The 20499-nt window shown below is 36.3% G+C and overlaps 4 protein-coding genes across 6 annotated transcripts; all 4 read left to right on the top strand.

Annotated features, from left to right (window-relative positions):
* Window positions 1–152: 152 nt before the first annotated feature.
* On the top strand, window positions 153–3350 carry LOC121998146 (protein ACTIVITY OF BC1 COMPLEX KINASE 3, chloroplastic-like). The gene is made up of 7 exons (XM_042552913.1): window positions 153–526; window positions 615–842; window positions 941–1276; window positions 1376–1931; window positions 2108–2294; window positions 2392–2758; window positions 3061–3350. Exons 1-7 carry the CDS (start codon window positions 224–226, stop codon window positions 3190–3192), a joined length of 2109 nt encoding a protein of 702 aa, XP_042408847.1. The 5' UTR covers window positions 153–223; the 3' UTR covers window positions 3193–3350.
* A 2015-nt stretch (window positions 3351–5365) lies between these two features.
* On the top strand, window positions 5366–10841 carry LOC121998149 (UDP-xylose transporter 3-like). Its single transcript, XM_042552918.1, has 7 exons — window positions 5366–5833; window positions 6732–6916; window positions 7234–7301; window positions 8388–8520; window positions 8929–9090; window positions 9163–9435; window positions 10415–10841. Exons 1-7 carry the CDS (start codon window positions 5713–5715, stop codon window positions 10526–10528), a joined length of 1056 nt encoding a protein of 351 aa, XP_042408852.1. The 5' UTR covers window positions 5366–5712; the 3' UTR covers window positions 10529–10841.
* Window positions 10842–12250: 1409 nt separating this feature from the next.
* LOC121998144 (CBL-interacting protein kinase 18-like) lies at window positions 12251–15507 on the top strand. 3 transcript variants are annotated; one of them, XM_042552910.1, is made up of 3 exons: window positions 12251–12413; window positions 12497–12624; window positions 13745–15507. In XM_042552910.1, exon 3 carries the CDS (start codon window positions 14058–14060, stop codon window positions 15390–15392), a length of 1335 nt encoding a protein of 444 aa, XP_042408844.1. In that variant the 5' UTR covers window positions 12251–12413; window positions 12497–12624; window positions 13745–14057; the 3' UTR covers window positions 15393–15507. The 3 variants fall into 3 exon arrangements, with proteins under 3 accessions (XP_042408844.1, XP_042408845.1, XP_042408843.1); XM_042552911.1 differs by lacking the exon at window positions 12497–12624 and having other exon boundaries at window positions 13756–15507; XM_042552909.1 differs by lacking the exon at window positions 12497–12624.
* Window positions 15508–16498: 991 nt separating this feature from the next.
* LOC121998145 (NADPH:quinone oxidoreductase-like) lies at window positions 16499–19017 on the top strand. Its single transcript, XM_042552912.1, has 3 exons — window positions 16499–16666; window positions 16745–16936; window positions 18613–19017. Exons 1-3 carry the CDS (start codon window positions 16573–16575, stop codon window positions 18912–18914), a joined length of 588 nt encoding a protein of 195 aa, XP_042408846.1. The 5' UTR covers window positions 16499–16572; the 3' UTR covers window positions 18915–19017.
* Window positions 19018–20499: the final 1482 nt, after the last annotated feature.

Raw genomic sequence — 20499 nt, 5'->3', positions numbered from 1 at the left:
TAATAATGCGAACTGATTTAAAATTCAACTTGCAATGTAAAAATATCATTTGTAATAAATTTTGAGGATCACGTGATTAGCACGTGTAGGCGTCGAGGGAGAGAGAGGAGTGGCCGCTCGCCACGCAACTGGTCTATGGCTTGAAGGCTTAACACCACAAAAAAACTAAGAGGCATTTCATCGAGCACGTCTCGCTGGTGCTGCTGGTGCCGTCGCTCCTTCGATGGATGTCGCCGCCCTCTCCCTCCCCTCGCCGCCTTTTCCGGCTTGCCGTTGGAGGCCCCGACTCCCCCGCGCTGCTATCGTCCAGGCCCCTCCCGTCCCCGCCGGCGGCAACGGCACCGCAAGAGGCGGGCAGTACCCCGTCCTCCTCCCCGCCGCTGTTTCCTCCGCCTCTCTCTCCGTCGTCCGCAGAGACCGTGCCGAGGACATGCAAGCGGAGGCGCGCGCTATGGGCCGCGCCGCTAATGCCACCATCTACAGCCCGGAGCTCCTCGCCGCCAAATACTCTTCCAGGCCCTTCAAGGTAAGTACTTCAGTACTTCTCTGCTAGCTTCTCTTGCCCTTCTTTCCTTCTTAGAATCGCTAACGCCAGCAGTCTTGTTTGGTGGAAGCTGGTCTCACGGACAGTGGAGATCTTCGCGGCGTTGGGCGCATTCGCGTTTAAGTTACTCTTGGATCAACGGCAGGGTCAGTTCGACCAGCGGAAGCGGCAGCGAGCGGCGGAGCTGACGAAAACCCTAACGCAATTAGGGCCGACGTTTGTGAAGATTGGGCAGGGCTTATCTACTCGTCCCGACATTTGCCCGCCGGAATACCTCGACGAGCTCTCCGAGTTGCAGGTCTCTTCCTATCCAGCCCAAAGATCGCACCTTGTTCATGTTCTAAAATTTGCTTATCGATCAGTTCTCAGCTAGTTTGATATTGCCGGTTGGAGCAGGACGCACTCCCAACGTTTCCCGACGAGACGGCATTCGCCTGTATTGAGAGTGAACTGGGAGTGTCTCTGGATTCCATTTACTCAGCCATCTCGCCGGAGCCCATTGCAGCTGCCAGTCTTGGCCAGGTCTACAAAGCTCAGCTTAAGCAAACAGGCCAGTTTGTTGCAGTCAAGGTACAAAGGCCAGGAATTGAAGAAGCCATTGGGTTGGATTTTTACCTTCTCAGAGGTCTGGGTTTTCTTGTGAACAAGTATGTTGATTTTATTTCCAGTGATGTTGTTGCTCTCATTGATGAATTTGCAAAAAGGGTTTACCAGGAACTTAATTATGTTCAGGTGCAAACTCAATCATCAATCTTATCTTGTTGTGCTATCTGGTACTTAGTTAGTAGATAACTCGGCTCCTCACTGTTTGGTTGTGCTAGTTGTATTCAGGAGGGTAAAAATGCTCGGAGATTTAGGAAGTTATACGCTGACAAAGAAGAAGTGTATGTACCAGATATATATTGGGATTACACTAGTGCAAAAGTACTCACCATGGATTGGGTGGACGGGGTAAAGCTTAACGAGCAAGAAGCCATTGAGAAGAGAGGTTTGAAGATGTTAAATCTGGTTGATATAGGTATTCAGTGTAGCTTGAGGCAATTGCTCGAATATGGCTATTTTCATGCTGATCCTCATCCTGGGAATCTTCTAGCGACGCCAGAGGGCAAATTGGCTTTCATTGATTTCGGTATGATGAGTGAAACACCAGAAGAAGCAAGATCTGCTATAATCGGTCATGTGGTTCATATGGTTAACAGGGATTATAATGCTATGGCTCGTGATTACTATGCATTAAATTTTCTCACACCGGATGTAGATGTGTCTCCAATTGTGCCTGCTCTTAAGGATTTCTTTGATGGTGCACTTAACTCGACTGTAAGCGAGCTCAACTTTAAGACTATTGTGGATGGTCTGGGAAATGTTCTTTATCAGTATCCTTTTAATGGTGAGTTTTTGTTATCCCTAGTACATTCTAATATTTCTCTTAAAAAATTTTAGAAATCAATCAGTATTCATGCGGCTGTTCAGATTGCAGTCTGCTCTTATGAGCATTTAGAAATTGAGAAGCAACATACTTTTGGCATTAGTGAGTTTGTTAACTTTATTCCTACTTGCTTGCAGTACCGGCATATTATGCACTAATATTGAGGTCGCTTACTGTGCTAGAAGGTCTAGCTCTTTATGCTGACCCAAACTTTAAGGTGCTTGCTGCTTCATATCCATATTTTGCTAAAAGACTCCTGACTGATCCAAATCCTTATCTTAGAGATGCTCTAATTGAATTGTTGTTCCAAGATGGCAGATTCAGGCAAGCATCTGCATTTATTCATCATCTTTAATCTTGACCTATTTGTTGTCGGTACCTTGTTGGACTAATATGCATGACATCTCTACCTAGCAAACAGGTGGAATAGGCTTGAGAACCTTCTTGTGCAAGGACAGAAAGATCGAGATTACACTACCAAAGATGCTTTGCAACCTGTTTTGAAGCTCCTTCTGGGTCCTGATGGCGAGGAACTACGAGTACTTGTTGTGCAAGAGGCAGTTCGGGTCACTGAAGCTATTGTCTTAGGTTCAATGATAGATACGTATGATTCCATGCCTGACTTTATGAAGGTTGTGGTCAACAATGGTAATACAAATGGACCTTTTAAGCTAAGCGACGGTGAACAAGCAAGGATGCTAGAACTTCGAGATAGAGTGCTCAGAGTGTGGAGTCTTTTGAGATCTTCAGATAGTTTTGATCCAAGCCTTTTGCAGCCACTGGTACAGGTACCACTTGATGTAACTGCATTCTGGTGCTCTATTACTGCGTAATATGGAATTATTAAAATTACTATTGGTCGTTTAAAATTACAATTAATTGTATGAATACATTCAAGAAAGTCCAAATAATTTTAGATATTAAATAAGCAGAGATGATTTATGACGAGTTGCTGTATTTGGTGCTTCACAATAGTGGTGAATGTCGAGTAGTGTTTTTATATTGGACTTTGAACTTGCTTTACATCTTATTCGGTTGAAAGTTCAACTCCAAGTTCTCAGGTGCAGTTGCTGAACATATCGTTTTACAGGTACTGGAAGAACGGGAAGCCCGGAACCTTGGCGGGCGTATTTTTGGGGGAGTTACTCAACGCCTATCAGCCCGACTGCTGCAACAGGTTCTCAGATCTCCAGCCACTGTGTCTGCTGCTGCTCTTCAATGACCATAACAACTGGGTAATGATAGAGCATGCTCTTCATTTACAAGCTCTTCATTGTGTACTTAGTAGAAAAAACAATACCACAGTTGTAGTTTATTTCCCACTGATCCATCATTTCTGTACTAATCTTGAATGAGTAAACTGTAAATTGCAATCCTTTATTGTGATTTAATGGTTTTCCCCTAAAAAATTAATGTTAGAATGATGTCTATATTTCAATAGATTTCTGTTGCTGTTGGCCACTCTTAACTACTTAAATCAGTTAAATGAACATGATAGTGTTAGTTTTGTTGAAGAAATTTCTTCTTACGTTATTGCATTTTGATTGGTATTGTAAGAATTACATCCTAGATATTTTATTTCTATTATTAAAATATTGTCTAATTATCTGACCATAAAAATTTGTTTAAATATTTAGATGCATTTTTATATGAAATAATGTTATCTCACTGTTTGAATTATACATGCCAATCATGTTTTTGACTGTTTTGACTTCTCATCTTTTTCATTCTGTTGGTGCATCGCTATCTATTTTTTGTCCCTTTACAATCAATAAAATTTTCAGCTGAGCAAACAATTAAACAATAAAGAGAATAATCTCAAAACAATTTGGTATTATACATTACATCACAGAGTATCTCTAGCTCGTCATTAAAGTTAGAAGGTCTAATAATATTCCCATGTCGAAGGTTAGTTTTGCTGTTTCAAGGGAAAACCCCTTTCTAATTACTTTTGTTAATGTCAACCGTTAGAGCGTACAATTTAAATATAAAATAAGGGTAATTTTGTATGCAGTCTCTATTGATAAATAAATTTTTGTATGTAGTCCTCATCCATAAAAGTTTTTGTTTTCACTCCCCAGTCAAACATCTTTACCTAATTGTCCATGATATTTTTAGGTACAAAAAGTCTAAAAATTAGTATAAATCTTTTTAAATTGAGTATATTAACTTAAAATCTAGTATATTTTCTATCAAATTGAGTACGATTCTTTTTTCACCTCAAAATATACTCGATTTTAGTTTAATGTGCTGAATTTAATAGGAATTATATTCATTTTTAGACTATTTGTATCGAAAAATATGAGAGTTAATTTCGATAGAAAATATACTCGATCATAGTATAGAGTACTAGATTATAATGTAAAGTGCTGAATTTAACATGAATTATATTTATTTTTAGACTTTTTATACCTAAAAAATAAGAGAGATAATTTTAATAGAAAATATACTCAATTTTTAATATAAAGTACTGACTTTAAGAAGAATTATATTTATTTTTGGACTTTTTGTACTCAATTTTGAAATTTTTGTACCTAAAAAATCTGAGAGGCAATTTAAGTATCAATATTTGCATGATGGAGTTGAAACAAATAATATTTTACATGCAGGGAGCGGAAACAAAGTTTTTTGGACATAGGGATTGCATGCAAAGTTAACATTGTGATTAAGAATTTTTCTTTAATTTACCGATAAAATAACATATTTTGATAGATTAAAAATAAAAGTCATTCTTCGGTAATAATTAATATACAAGCATTGGATTGAAAATAAAGAATAATATTATTTTTCACCTTTCTTTCTTTTCAAATTACATCACGTCGTGTTATTAAGCTGTCATCTCACTAATTACATGATTAATTGTAAGTCATCATCTAATTATGATTTCATTGTCGTATGATATTACTGTTGGTTGTGATTTACATTATATAATCTTTTCCACCCTCTAGTCATATTTGACGATCTATTAGAAATTGATTCCATGACATAATCTAGGTACCAATTGTCATCTTTTGTTATAGTTGGTTATGATTTACATCAATATGATTTAGAAATGTAAAAAATATAGTGTATAATTTAACTATGGAGAAAACTTTTCTTATACGATTTAGCAAATTATAATATTATATATTAAATAATCTCCCAAACACCCTTTATTTGAAAATAAAAGAGTTTGTGAGTATTTGTTAGTAAAATCTATAAACACACATTAAACAATCTTCTCTTTCAATATACTCCGCATGCATCGTGTGAGGCCGACAAAGATTTGGAATGGATGAGGCTAGAATTGTTGGAGCGTATTTTGCAAACATTAGAGGCATTTTAAAAATAATATTAAACTTGGGGGCTCCTTGACAATTTCCCTTTTTATAACAATTTCTAATTTAATCCATCTTCGTCGTCTTCATTCTTCGTTTCTTTCGCCTGTGAATTTATATCCAAGCAGTAGAAAGCAGAGGCGGAGGAAGTGCAAAGGAGCATCATCGTCACTTCGTCGTCCCTCGGCCTCCTCGCGACCTCGAGGAATCCAGGAAAGAAGTCCTCCTTGGCTAACCCTCCTTCAGATCTGATGTCGCCTCCCCGAGATCCGTCATCCAGTGAGGGATTCATCCTTCTATTTTGCTCCTTTGGCGACAGATTCGTCTCGGTTCCAGGGAATTAAGTGAGCGATCCTTTCCGTTGATTCCGGTATCCGGAAGTTGATTGACGGTCGAACGCTTGGCTCGTGGATCGAGGAGTGGAGATGGGAGAACTGGGGGGGTTCCAGTTAGGGACCGTAGGCGCGCTGTGCCTGTCGGTGGTGTCGTCGGTGTCGATTGTGATATGTAACAAGGCGCTGATGAGCTCGCTGGGCTTTATATTCGGTATGAGATCTGTTATTTCTTCCGCTCCTTTCTTCGTTGCCTCCTAATTATGATTGAGAGCGATTTGATATAGTGGTCTGTAGCTTATGTAACTTGTTAGGTGATGATTACATTTGTAGTCAAGAGGTACGTGCAGAAGCCTGTTCTATTCAGGCAAAAGTAGATCTTCTGGTGGTTGATTCTGTTAATTTCGCGCCTCATTATGTATAATGTTATGTTCTTATTCCGATATTAATATTCAGAGGCAAAAAACTTACCAACTTGAGCATTGTATTTTAGAAGATTTTGTAGTGCTACAGACAAATACAACAGTTAGCCTTTTGCTAATAGAAATTCAACTATGAAATGGAATAGGCTGAATCCATTTTCTATTCTTTAGGAATTATACGTTGTTCAAAAACATTCCAGTCTTAATATATCTCCATTTTAAGGAACATGACCTTGCATAGGGTTCAATGAAAGGATAACTTCCATGTAGCCTCACCCTTAATAATATTGGGAATAGCTTGGCTAGATGATGATGATTTATCTACTCGTCTTCACAGTAAATGTCAGAAAAAAATTCTAGTCCTAAAATGAAGACAAGATGTCATGGTTTCAAATGTAATACATGTTGATATTCTTCTACAATATGGTTGGAAGTCAAGAATTCGTCAAAATCCTCTGTTCCTAGAAACTCGCATGGATGATCTAATATCAATGAAACATTTATCCCAAGCATAAGTATGTGAAATCAGAGATTTATTTGGATCTCAATGTTATTGCACTTCACATTGTCTGAACTGCCCGAAGATAACCACCAATAGAATTGGTCAAATTTCATGAAATAGATGCACAGTGTTTCAGTAAATTTTTGCTAATAGACAATCTAATGAGCATATATCCTCTGTTTATTCAGCCACTACCTTGACGAGCTGGCATCTCTTGGTTACCTTCTGTTCTCTTCATGTGGCATTGCTGCTAAAACTATTTGAGCACAAACCTTTTGATCAGAAGGCTGTCATGGGTTTCGGAATTCTAAATGGAATTTCCATAGGTCTATTAAATTTAAGCCTAGGCTTCAATTCTGTCGGTTTCTATCAGGTACACACATTTCTGCTAGTAATTAATCTTATGTAATCTTATGATTGTAAGCATCTTGACTTTTTTTTAAAAAAAATTTAAAATCTATTTAGATATATGCTTGAATCAGAATGAAAGCATATTCCTATAGAAAGTTGAAGATATAGCACTGCTTTTGCATATGTTTTGTCATCCATCCAGCTTAGCTTGTAAAAAGAAACAATATATCGATCTTAATATTTTATTCTTCAATTTTTTTCCTTATTAAATTTCTGTAGAAATTCAAAACCTTCTCTGTTTATTGTAGTTTTGACTCTCATGATTGATTTACCGTGCAGATGACAAAACTGGCAATCATTCCTTGTACTGTCTTCTTGGAGACTGTCTTTCTGTCAAAGAAGTTTAGGTGTGATTCGTTATTTTATTTTATTCTTCTCTTTGAAACAATTTTTTTTTTAATCTTTTGGCGGTTTTGACATATTTCTTTATCCATCTCTTATTCTGAGTTTAGACTAGTGACGGAATCACTTGAGATGTACACTACAACTCTTACATCGACCATTTCCGTATATCTGTTTCTTTGGTTATAGAGTCCCTTTAGAGTTCAGAATCATATCCCATAATTGGAACAACTTTACATTTGTAATATTTTGGTTATAAACTTGCAAATAATTCCTGTATTGCTCTTTTCCTTCACAAATTGCCTAATATTTAGGCTTGTGTGATTTTGATTGTATCAGAAACCATTTCCTGAATATGTACATTAGTTTTTGGAAACTTTACACTATTACTAAAAGCAGATTCTGAAAATTCTTTTTACCCCTGCACAACCTTGTACCTCAGACTTATGCCATTTTCTATTTGTTTGCCCTTGACCTAATTGAGATTGGGAACTGAATGCCTTTTGTCTGGAAGAGCTCTCAAGTATTTTAATGTATAGTTTGTATTAATTACTGTAATTGTATTTGTCAGGGACTCAAAAAAAGAAGCACTGCATTCATAGTTCTTTAGGAAATGTTTTCCCTCGTACTAATTTGTGTTTGCAGTTTCCTTTGTGAAATCTAATGATTACTTATGATGTTACAGAGTAAGTTTGTTAAACTGCAATCACAGACTTCATAGTTATTTTCTTTTTGAAAAACAAAAAGGATTTTGAGCGAAGCCAGTTCACTCAAATTATTATTATTTTTTCATTAAAGGAACATTCAGACTTCATAGTTGTTACTCATTAGAGACTGCGATCTTGCTCATTCTTGACTGAATCATCATTACCAGCTATTGTTCTGCTATATTCACATTCAAATATAATATCTCAGTTAGAGTGCCATGAATATAGAATAATATTTTGTCCAGTTGTGATATTATTATGAATAGGAATCCATTCATTGTTTGCTCAAACTTCCACAAATTAAATTCTTGCCTTTCTTTTATCTAGATGACTGTCAAATTGATATGCTTATATTTCATCTTCATTTTGTACTTTGTACTGCAGTCGGAGTATCCAACTCTCACTCTCTGTCCTCCTATTTGGTGTTGGAATTGCAACTGTGACTGATCTGCAGCTTAATTTGCTTGGATCTGTACTATCTGTTCTAGCAATTGTTACAACTTGCATTGCACAAATCGTATCCTTTAAGCTTTTCTTTATTACCTGTGAAAATCTTTTGAATTATAATACTCAAATTACTGATTTTTGCGATGGTGTCCAATGATTTAGTTTTTACATATTCACCTTTTGGGGTAATCAAAATATTATACCAAAATGGTTAGTCTTGGAATTTCACAAATTGAATTATCAGATTGCTTAATTCGAGAACATGAAAACAATCTTACCGTCTAATTTTCCACCAGCAGATTTTCTAATGGCATTATTTTGTATTTCATAAAGAAAGATTGGAATGACTTATTTGTGTTACATCTGTATGTTTCCAGTGTTTTCTGTAAACCATTAGTCAAGGTCACACTGTTCATAACATTCCTGATTTGATTAGGTTTTTATATTGTTGTTTTAGACCTTAATCAGATGTTCTCAGATGACAAACACAATACAAAAGAAGTTCAAGGTCTCTTCTACGCAACTTTTGTACCAATCTGTTCCTTATCAAGCTTTAACACTCTTCATATCTGGTCCATTTCTTGATGGGCTCCTGACAAACCAGAATGTTTTTGCATTCAACTACACTCCTATAGTTATGGTAAGTCACCTCTTTAAAGTTTCTATGTGAACATACACAGTTCTGATCTCATACTTCCATTTTGTATTGTAGTTGTTCATTGTGCTTTCATGCATAATATCAGTATCAGTCAACTTCAGCACATTTCTTGTGATTGGAAAGACATCACCTGTGACATATCAAGTTCTAGGTCATCTCAAAACATGCTTGGTTTTGGCATTTGGTTATGTCTTACTTCACGATCCATTCAGTTGGAGAAATATATTCGGGATCTCAGTTGCAATTGTTGGTATGGTTTTGTATTCTTATATATGCACAATTGAGGGCCAGCAAAAAGCTCGTGAAGCGTCATCCCAAATGCTACAGGTATGTCTTCTATGTTTTTGATAATCTTTTTTTTTCTGATTCTACCAAAATTGAGTAAAAATATCCTAGCGCTGCATGATTTGTTCTCCGTCTCCTCCATCCTTCATCCCAACCATTAATTTCTTTTGCATTCTACAATATTTTCTCTGCTCAGAATAGTTTATTATCAATCTCCTTGACCAATAAGTATTTTCCATGTATCATCTTCTCTGACCTTGGGGTGCTTGCCTAAGCAACGGCTTTTACAAATCTTTACAGCATAGGGTATATTGGGATCCAGTGGCTTGTTAACTGTTCTTAGTGTCCATTAAATTTCAGAGGTAAAAGCAATACTGAACTTAACCAAAAATTTTGGTTTATCTTGCTAAGAGCGTCCGGTATAGTTTAATTTGGAAAGTGTATTTTCACTTCGGCATGGTTGATTTTCTTATTTCAATTCCTTTACATAGATGTTCTACTTTTAAATATTTATGTAGTAGAAAAGAGAATAATAACCATACAGATTAAATCGAACAAAGCCACAGAAAAATTACAATTTTGTCTTATCTGGTTGGGGTTCTACAGGCCAATAAATTAGTTCTTAAGCTGTTAGATAAAGTGCCTAAATTAGTTGTTGATCTCAGCTTCAAAGATAAATCGACTGAATTTGTAGATAATTATTGATCTCAGTTAGCAAGGATCAATCATCCAGGCATTGCTGATTACATGGAGTGCCCCTTTTTTTTGTCATTGAATCACGTTCAAATTTATCTCTGGTTGGTTCCATGGTATATGATTGAAAAACCATAGTATATGGTTTTAAACAATTGTAGTGCATGAAAAATTGAAAGTTCATAGTAGATGATGTTAGGAATTGTGACATAGAAAATGGTAGGATATATAAAAAAATTCATTTCTATATGAGATGAACAGAATTTCTGTTCTATTTTGTTACAAGTGATTAATCTACTCACTATTCAATTTTCCAAAATTGCCACAGGTGAAAGACGATGAGACTGAACCTTTGATCAGGGTGGAGGCTGGATCTGCGATAAACAGCAACGGTCCTTTGCCGACATCAGTATGGAGCTCCGACAAAGATCTGCAAGCCTAATTTCTCCTGCCGATCTCAATTCTTGCTAGTGTCATGATATCTAGTGGTTGGAAAGAAGACACCAACATTCTTCCACGAGTTAGGCAGCGGCTCTGCATTCAATCTGGAAGGAGCTGATTTACACAAATTCAGGTATTCTTATCGAGATTTATATCAGATATTAGTATAGAATGCCAATTGTTTTTCCGCACTTGTAGCTGAAAATATTTACTGCTACGCTCCAAAAAATGAATCGAGAACGATCTGGTTATTGTTCAATTTGCTATTTGTTTGCTTCTTGAAAAAAAGGTTGTGTGATGATTCAAGTTTGTTATTTTTTGTTCCAGTAAAAGAAGGATGTATAAAATCTTTTCTTTCATTGTTATCGTTTAAGCATTTGCTATTCAGGGTCCATTTACTTTGAGGAGGTAAAATTTGAATCCGCAGAGGACGAAGAGGCACGTGGGGGGCATGAACTGAAATTTCAGTTGTTTACTTCGACATGAGGGGGAAAGAGCAGAATCAGTGAGGCATTTGCAAAATAGATTTAGGTTTGTTGTATCTCATGGGGCAAAAAAGACGATTCGTTTGTCTCCAGCGCCCCTGCCAACTCATCCCTAGGTCAATACGGAGGAGATAAATCACGGGTGGCTACTAGCGATTAGTGCAAATGGTTAAGACATGGAGGAGGTTATGCTCGATCACGCCGAGTTTCGACCCCAAGACCTCATATGGTAACATCCCATGTCTTAACCATCGCACCGTCCCGAGGGGACAGGTTTGTTGTATCTCGATCACAATCAGCGTCTTCTTCATCCAATTGCAAGTACTCGATGACCAATAAGCGCTCAATATCCTCTTCACAAGTTATTTAAGCGCTCAATATCCTCTTCACAAGTTATTTATTTATTTATTTTTGGTGTTCGCCTAAAAGAATACAAGGTAGCTAGCTCCATAGTGAGGATTCAAACAAGAAGAATAAGGCAAAGGAGAGTGTATATAAATATCGAGATGCATAACTTGATCGACCCTAGCTCCTTTCTTCCCACTTAAACCTATTCGAAAGTACAAACCATAGCAAATCATTCGTACCATCAACCCTAGACTAATTGACACAATTACAATGGCAGCGCATGATAAGGTAGCCATCAAGAATATTTGGTTCGTCTCATCTTGATTGTTTGATGGTGATGGACTTAATTATTTACCACATATATCTTATTGATATTGAAACGGCGAAACAACAATCTTATTCCTTGAACAAAGGACATAACTTAAGTCCTCAATTCCATTGGGACCCTTCAAGTTTGAAGAATGTTAATTTTTTTTTAGCCACTTACAGTTATTGGGCACCGTCCAAAATTAATTTACTGTTTTAAATAGTGTTAAATGAACTAGCCTTAATTTGCCATGCCATTTTTCTTTATCAGTATTAACTTTTTTTTCTTTCATCTATTAAACAATATTTGTTACAAAGAAAATATTTGATCTTTGCCAAAAAAAAAAAAAGTACTGTCAAAATATTAGAAAATTAAAATAAATATATATTTAAAAAATAAAAATATTGTCCTTTGATAATACGAAAAGAATGGGGTGTAATTGGAAAATTCCCTTCGAGGGTGGTTTTGTTACGAAATATTGTCCTTTGATATTACCCAAAACTAATAACGAAATAAACAAGGGTGGTTTTGTAATTTCGACACTAGTTTTTAATATAAAGCATCTGACGAGAATTCCGAGAAAGCGAGAGGGGACAGGACTTGAGGTCGGAGGAGGTCCTCCGAGGTTTCCTTCCACGTAATTTATCGCTTCCGCTCTTCCTCGATCTGTCTTCCCTTCAGATCTTTTGGAGCTCGTTCTCGATTTCTCTTCTTTTCTCTCCTCCCGAGGAGCTTTTGTTCGTAAGGTATGTTTTTTGGCGCCGCAACGTCGTCGATGATGTCTATTTCTTTGATTGGTTGTTCACACCCTCGTATTATTGTTCTCTAGGAACATTTTATGCGTTTTAAAACGGAAGACAATGTGATAACAATCCGTTTAACACAGTTTGTGTGTGGGTGTAAAAAGGGGTTTCGTCTGTTCCTATTCTGCTTCTTGTGCCTATTATTCAAAGCACGGTGGGTGTTTTTATAGCCCATTTGTAGTAAATCGTCCAAAGGAAAGTTTTTTACTTCAGATTTGTTCAATATTTTCTTCGTTTTACCGCTTAAGACAATTCTTTTGATTATATATTAATAATCTATTTTTGCCATATATTTTTAGTAAAATAGATTTTGTTTTTGTTTTTGTGATTCTTCTTTTCCCCCTATTTTTCTCAACATCGTTCGTGTTTTGTCAATAGGAAAAAAAATTCTATAAATTTATTCAATAGTTTCTGGTCTTTTTTTGGTCAAGGTATTCCTCATTGTTCCTCTAATTTGTTCTCTTGCAAGAACAGTTTTTTTTTTTTTTTTTGCCTATTCAGATGGATGCAATATATGTAGCTCATCACTAAACACATGATTTAGTTTCTTTCAAACAAATATTCCTTTGAATGTTTTATCTGGTGCTAAGCAGGTCTGTATGCATTATTTTAACATCCTGTTTTCCCCTGATGATTGACATTTTTTTTTTAAAAAAAATTGAATCAGATCCAATCTCTTTTCTTTTCTACTATAAAGATAAAAGAAAATAGTTTGTCATATTTCTGCTCAAATGTGACCTTCCTCATTCTGAATTATACTTTGCAAGTTGAAGGCTATGTTTTTGCTATTGAGCAAATGCCCTAATAATAAGGCCTCCCATTGTTTAAGGCTTCCTCTCTTAAATGTCCGTGTTGAGGTCCCATGGGAATTACTGATCTAGTTTTACCCTCAGAATCATGTTCGGTCAAACTTTAGTTCCGGTGTAATGTTTTATTGGAACATAATTCGAGGGGTAGAGTTGGATCCATAGGACCTAAACAGAAGTCTTTTGAAACAAAAGGTGGCCTTATCATGTCCAAACTATCATTCATGTGGCATTTGACCTTGATAGAAGCATTTACAAAAAAAGGGGATGTTATCTTGTCATTCTTTGAAAATTATTGGCCTTTCTAAGGCAGTTTGTTGTTAGTAGACATTCCTCATATTTATTTGTCTTCCTGTCTCTTGTTTTCCCTTTTTAATCTAAAGTGGATTTGTTAAACAAATTTCCTTTTCCTTGATACTCAGATATTAATTTGTTTTAATTTTATGTTGTCCTGTTGGAAATTGGAAGATAACTTTCAGGGAATGCTGAAAGATGTGCTTGAACGTAGGGCAATCTTTGTTGAACAAAAATGTTGCTATCGCTGCATCTGAACTTTGTGTGTTCATCCTTGATGATATTGGACAGCAAAACAATCCCCACTATGTGCTTCGAGTACAATTTTATGATGGAGCGAGAAATATTCAAGAAGCTGTCGTGTTAGACCACGACCTTGGGGAAGACGGTTGAGACTAACAGCCGTGAATATCCCCCTGTTCTATAAAGTATCCTTGTTCTAGGGGGAGTGCATCTTAGTGTTTTAGTTTATTTGTGTTATCATAGGATGGAATCGGAAAACAAAGGAAATGTGTTGATGCTCAAGTACGAGGTTGGAAGAATGTTAGGCAAAGGTACTTTTGCCAAGGTTTACTATGCGAGAAACTTAAAAACTTCCCAGAGCGTTGCCATAAAAGTGATTGAAAAAGACAAGGTCATGATGGGTGGGCTGAATGATCAGATTAAACGAGAGATATCGGTGATGAGATTGGTGAGGCACCCCAACATTGTAGAGCTTTACGAGGTCATGGCCACCAAATCTAAGATATACTTTGTTCTTGAATATGCCAAAGGTGGTGAGCTGTTTGACAAAGTTGCCAAGGGCAAACTTAAAGAAGATGTTGCCCGTAAGTATTTTAAGCAGCTGATCACTTCCGTGGATTTCTGCCATAGCAGAGGTGTCTACCATCGTGATCTGAAACCTGAAAACATTCTGCTTGATGAGAATGAGAATCTGAAGATTTCAGATTTCGGTTTGAGTGCTCTTGCAGAGTCGAGGAGACAGGACGGTTTGCTTCACACAACTTGCGGTACACCTGCTTATGTTGCTCCTGAGGTGATTAGTAGAAAAGGATATGATGGAGCGAAAGCTGACATATGGTCCTGTGGGGTGATTTTGTTTGTTCTCATGGCTGGGTATCTCCCATTCCATGATCCAAATCTCATCGAAGTGTATCGGAAAATTAGAAAGGCAGAATTCAAGTGTCCCAATTGGTTTCCATTGGAAGTTAGGAGGCTGCTGGTGCGCATTCTCGACCCCAATCCTAACACTCGGATAACAATCACAAAGATTATGGAGATTCCTTGGTTTAGAAAAGGAATTGATGGAGGAATGAATGGAAATGGCAAAGAAGCACAAGCAGAAACTGATAGACGCGAGACCAATGCAGTTTCTGATTCCCAGATTATCAACATGATCGAGAAGGGGCAGGAGATCAGAAAGTTGATGAACCTAAATGCTTTCGGCCTTATCTCTCTTTCAGATGGATTTGATCTTTCTGGCATGTTTGAGGAAACTGACCACAAGAGAGAAACAAGATTCATATCCAGCCAGCCAGCCTTTACCATTATCGCGAAATTGGAGGAGATAGCTAGCTTCATAAAGCTGAAAGTAAAGAAGAAGGATTGCGGGAGGCTGGAAATGGAAGGAACCAAGCTAGGGAAAAGGGGGGTTTTAGCCATTGATGCAGAGATCTTTGAGCTCACTCCTTTATTTAATCTCGTAGAGATGAGGAAGGCAAGCGGAGATACCTTGGAGTACCACGAACTGTGGAAGCAGGACATCAGACCAGCGCTCAATGACATCATCTGGGCATGGCAGGGCGAGCAGCAGCAGCATTAGTCTTCACCGTTTCGATAAATTTGCAACCTATTTTGCTCATGGATGTTAGTATGTCACTCCTATGTTTGTTTACATTGCCATTTTTCTGTTCTATGAACTTCACCATTTTTTGTTCTGATGATGCATGCTTTATCAAAAGATAGCTAGATATCAAAAGATGAAATACAGTTCGATTCATGAATGATGCTTGTGAGAATAAATCATGTGTTCTGGTTGTTCATGCGATCAATTTCATACGCTGAGTTTAATGTAATTTAATGTAAGAATTGAATATATGAATAATTTGTAAATATACATTTTTATTTAAATTAATTTTTAATTTTTAATTTTTAATTTTATATTCAAACATATTGAAATATGATACGTATTTTATGTTATTTTAAATTATATATTATCTCCTACTGAACTCAATAAAATCGCAAAGTCCAAAAAAAAATTAATTAACAAATTAAAAAGCTCAATAAAATAAACAAATGTAATAAATCGTAAAAGGATGTTATACTTTTCAATATTTTAAAATAGTCTGCAAATTTTAACAACTTCTTTACAATATATTTTATTAATATTTTGATTTCTTTTCAATATTTTAAAATAGTCTTCAAATTTTAACAACTTCTTTACAATATATTTTATTAATATTTTGATTTCTTTTTCAAAATACAGTCCGTTGTCTTCAACGAGTGAGTGATTTAAGTGATCATACCGAAGAAATAGATAAAGTGTTTAGATCACATTTTAGAGGTATTCTAAGAGATGCATTTGCATTGGAACGGTGTTAAATTGTCACCTGTATATTTATAATTCGATCCTTAATTATCACACATATGTAGAATTTATTTTTCAAATGAAGTGTGTAATCATGGAATCTTGGACTTCTGGATAACTCATTATGAACTTTTCCCGATTTATCTTACCTGTAAATAGAAAACTTGTATAGAACTAAATTAGTCATCTTGTTTAGTTCATTATTTTTTTAGATGTATTAATTGATAGAGAATTACAAAGACATCCTTCTCTTAAAATTTATCAAAATATAGCCCTAATTATAATTTAATTTTTAAAATATCTCGGCTCTTTATTTTTTTGCATTGATAATTTCCCACTACATTTCTATATTCTTTCCTCATGTTCTACGCAAACCAACGGCGGAAGAAGAGAGCAGAGGGACCAAAGTGGGTCGATGGAGGCGGTGGCGGCGAATCCAGCAATCACGGTGGTGGCGCTCTGCGGCTCCCTTCGCAAGGGTTCCTTCAACCGCGGACTCATCCGCTCCGGCAAGTCCTTCTATCCATTATGCCCTTGTTGTTTTTACAGCTATTTTATCCCTTTTCGCCCCTCCTCTTTATCCGCAGCCATTCAGATCTGCAATGCATCCATACCTGGGATGAAGATCGAGTACGTTGATATCGCGCCGCTCCCCTTCGTCAACACCGACCTCGAGGTCAACGGCAGTTTCCCGGAACCGGTGGAAGCTTTCCGCCGCAAAATCCTTGGGGCGGATGCCTTCCTCTTTGCCTCGCCTGAGTACAACTATTCCATGACCGGTAGATCCGTAATCTCACCTTGTCTATGGTCTACTCTACTCTGTCAAATAGATTTTTTTTAATTTTTTTATGGCTGGTTAGTTCTACTATTGGTGACAAGGAATTGTGTGCTTGTGTTTTCTTTATTGCTTAGGTCTTGTTCTTAATGGATCTTTTTGATGCCACTTTATCTGTAAAATTATCTGTTCTTTGTGGATTTTTTCCTTCCACCAAAATTAAACTTCACAGTGACAAACCTTATAAAAGTAATAAATTAGGAATGAATTTGATCATAAGCTGCAACTACTAACAATACTTGAATGATTCAATACCCTTGTCAAGATAAAACTCATTTGTGTGCCTCATTTGAATGGACAAAAACCTTTGCTAATAGTAGCTGATACTATGAATCTATTTTTTTCAACTAGAAGGAAATATAAAGTTGATGGAAATAGATTGGACAATTAAAATAACACGAAATGTTTCTTCTTGTGTCATCACTGTGTGTCCATTAGGCAAAAACTATAGCTTTATGAGACTGGCAAAAACTATAACTTTATGAGACTGTTGTGCTATTGATCATACTTTCGGTCAATGTTTAGCATTTAGGAAATATTACAAAAAAAATTAATATATCAAAAATATGAAAAGTCTAAGATGAATTTGAAAGGTTAAGAAGAAGGAATTAAACATAGTTTTTTTTTAAAAAAATTTGAGATCAGTTATGTGTAGTTACAAGGATGATAACATAAGAGAAAATATATGAAAATAATTTGGATACCTATCAAGTTAGATAAGTTTGTATTAACTAAGGCATGAGGTATGGAGGGAGTTCAAAGATACATCTATCTACCATAACCGAAAAGAAAAAGAAAATTTGATATTATTATTGTTGTATCGTAAGAATTCAATGACAGAATAAATTGATGCAGTCAACCTCAAATACTTCAAGCTCATAACTAGTTGTATTTAGTCCTTTCATGATTGTCTCTCTGCTTAGTTTTGTTATAGTGCCCAGCCTATGTTGATGTTGCTGAACTTTACCTTACCTTCTCATTCTGTTCATTATTGAGTACCTCAATTTGAACTTTTCTATATACTTTGAAGTGAATGCATAAGATTGTGTTTTACAAAAACTGATAGAAACAATAGTTGGCTTCATCCTTTTACAGATTTTGGCACCTCATTCTCAGTGCTGTGGAAGAGTGAATTCTGATTAGAATTTTTTGCAATTTATAGTTTTACAAAACTCTTCTCAAACAATTGCTTAGTAATTTATAACCTTTGCTCAAACATTCGCATTAGCTTTCTGCTATAAAACCTTTCTACAAAAACAGGATACTACCTTGAACCTCATTAACAAAATACAATCAAGTTCAAAGTTCAATAAGTTTTTTTTTTCATTCTCTTTTTAATGGTACCAATTCAGGAGGGACTATATATTTAGTTCTTATCATGAATGCAAGTAACTGCCTTTGTTCTGCCATTGGTTGAGATATTGAACACAATGTATTATGTTTTGTACATTTACTCCCTTCTTTCTATCTGGTTTCTTCTTCAATTCTTGAGTATTAAACTATAACATTCACTTTTATGAAGAGTTGTAATCATTTGTACTCTTTAAAATGATACCATATGAAATAGCATTGCATATCTTAAAAAATTAGCATCCCATTTTTCACTCCTTTTATATTTAGGTCCATTGAAGAATGCTATCGACTGGGCCTCAAGACCTCCAAATGCTTGGGCAAACAAACCCGCCGCTATCGTAAGCACGGGCGGTAGTTTCGGCGGTGGAAGATCTCAATACCATTTGAGGCAAGTTGGAGTTTATCTAGATCTTCACTTCATCAACAAACCAGAACTATTTGTGCGTGCATTCGAGCCACCTCAAAAGTTCGATATCAATGGAAACCTAATTGACTTTGAGACCAAAGAAAAGTTAAAGCAAGTGCTTTTATCACTTCAGATTTTTACCCTCAGACTTCAGGGTAAATGATTACTTTATTAGAGATGAATAGACATGGAATAAGAACATTCATTAATGCTGATGTTGTTATGATTATTGTTGGCTCGTTATAAGATGACAAATTTTGCCTTGACCCATTTTTCATAATCTCGTAAGAGAAATTCGAGTTATTATTTTTTAGTGAAAATTTCATTTTCTTTTTTTTCTTTTTCAATTAACTTCTTTTTCCTAAAAAAGCATGCTCGGCCCATTATCGTCCTACTGGACTACTAGTAAATTATCAACGAGGCATGAAATTTTGACTTACCCTTTCTAATTTTGAAAATTCGAACCTAAATTAAAATTGCTCATAGAAAATGGATTTGAAATTTAATAATTTTAGGGTGCATTTGGTTTGTGTGTTTTTCATTTTCATTTTCTGAAAAATATGCGTTTTTAAAAAATGGTATTTAATTTACATTTTTCGTGTCTGTTTTCTAAAAACAATAGCTAGCATTTTCTAGAAAAATAAAGAATGACAAAAAGTCATTTTTTATTTTATAGAAAATGTGTGTTTTTCCAGAAAATGAAAATGGAAAACGTGTAAATCAAATGCATCCTTAGTATTACACTTATTCAATTCCAGCCAGGAATTAGTGGACTTGATCAAAGGTGATATTTCGGTTACAAAAATAATTTAGGAAATAATTTGAAGTCTCTGTTAAGGTCATTTATGGCATTGATTCTGCCTGAAAGTTAAAAAGATAAACGTGCTAGTTAGGTGGCTTCACTGTTGATCGTGAGGAAATGAGGACTTGGGTGACGTGAGCACACCTGCACACACCACATAGAGAGCCCAGAAGAACATTAAAGCAAGAATTAGGGAAGGGTTCCTGGAACAAACATTTCGATTTTCAAATCAAAATACTATTCTTAGTGAAAAAGGTGAAAGACGATGAATAATAGAACAATAGCATGGATGTGTCTCAGCGTGCGCGTGTGAGCACGCGAATGTAAAAACACACATGACCAACAGAGAGGACCCTTTTTATACCGTCTCTCATAATCTCCGCTATAATGAGGCAACTAAGAATATCTGATGTTAGAGTATATTGGATGATGGAGGATGTACAGTAACCCTCCTCCATGCAGAAGAAGGTTCCATTATGCTTATATGTTAGGATAAGAGAATATTTTCTGACAGGTTGTTGCAATTTCTTGATAATGATATCTCCTAGAAGAGATCCGACCAGCTTTAGGGCTAGGTCATTACATGCTAAGAGCCTTGTTTGTAAGAAGTGGGAAGCTGAGTTCTAGATATCCGACTGGCTTTAGGGCCGAGTGGGTATATGCTGGGAGTCACGCCCAAGAGAAGTGAGGAACTGAGATTTGGAGGTCCGATCGACTCTAGGGTTGGTCTGCTATATGCTAAAAGTCATGCTTGTAAGAAGTGGGAGCTAAGTCCCGAACATCCGAACGACTTTGGGGTCGGGCAGGTATATGCCGGGAGCTATGGACTGGGAGTCACGCTCAGAAGAAGTGAGAAACTGAGATCTGGAGGTTCGACCTGCTCTAGGGTCGAGCGGCTATATGCCGAGAGCTGTAGGTTGGGAGATGGGTCCTTAAAGTGTGAGGA

This window comes from Zingiber officinale, chromosome 6A (assembly GCF_018446385.1).
Source record: "Zingiber officinale cultivar Zhangliang chromosome 6A, Zo_v1.1, whole genome shotgun sequence".
NCBI classification, from domain to species: domain Eukaryota; kingdom Viridiplantae; phylum Streptophyta; class Magnoliopsida; order Zingiberales; family Zingiberaceae; genus Zingiber; species Zingiber officinale.
The sequence above is the reverse complement of the archived record's forward strand: the minus strand, read 5'-3'. Positions and strand labels throughout refer to the sequence as shown.

What these genes read in the sequence shown, in the direction of transcription:
- LOC121998146 (XM_042552913.1), top strand. Translation starts at nt 224, where the DNA reads ATGGATGTCGCCGCCCTCTCCCTCCCCTCGCCGCCTTTTCCGGCTTGC. An exon ending in ACTCTTCCAGGCCCTTCAAG is followed by an intron (nt 527 to 614) that starts GTAAGTACTTCA and finishes GTTTGGTGGAAG; the next exon opens with CTGGTCTCACGGACAGTGGA. An exon ending in TTATCAGTATCCTTTTAATG is followed by an intron (nt 1,932 to 2,107) that starts GTGAGTTTTTGT and finishes ACTTGCTTGCAG; the next exon opens with TACCGGCATATTATGCACTA.
- LOC121998149 (XM_042552918.1), top strand. Translation starts at nt 5,713, where the DNA reads ATGGGAGAACTGGGGGGGTTCCAGTTAGGGACCGTAGGCGCGCTGTGC. An exon ending in ATTCTGTCGGTTTCTATCAG is followed by an intron (nt 6,917 to 7,233) that starts GTACACACATTT and finishes TTTACCGTGCAG; the next exon opens with ATGACAAAACTGGCAATCAT. An exon ending in ACTACACTCCTATAGTTATG is followed by an intron (nt 9,091 to 9,162) that starts GTAAGTCACCTC and finishes TTTGTATTGTAG; the next exon opens with TTGTTCATTGTGCTTTCATG.
- LOC121998144 (XM_042552911.1), top strand. Translation starts at nt 14,058, where the DNA reads ATGGAATCGGAAAACAAAGGAAATGTGTTGATGCTCAAGTACGAGGTT.
- LOC121998145 (XM_042552912.1), top strand. Translation starts at nt 16,573, where the DNA reads ATGGAGGCGGTGGCGGCGAATCCAGCAATCACGGTGGTGGCGCTCTGC. An exon ending in CCGCGGACTCATCCGCTCCG is followed by an intron (nt 16,667 to 16,744) that starts GCAAGTCCTTCT and finishes CTTTATCCGCAG; the next exon opens with CCATTCAGATCTGCAATGCA. An exon ending in GTACAACTATTCCATGACCG is followed by an intron (nt 16,937 to 18,612) that starts GTAGATCCGTAA and finishes TTTTATATTTAG; the next exon opens with GTCCATTGAAGAATGCTATC.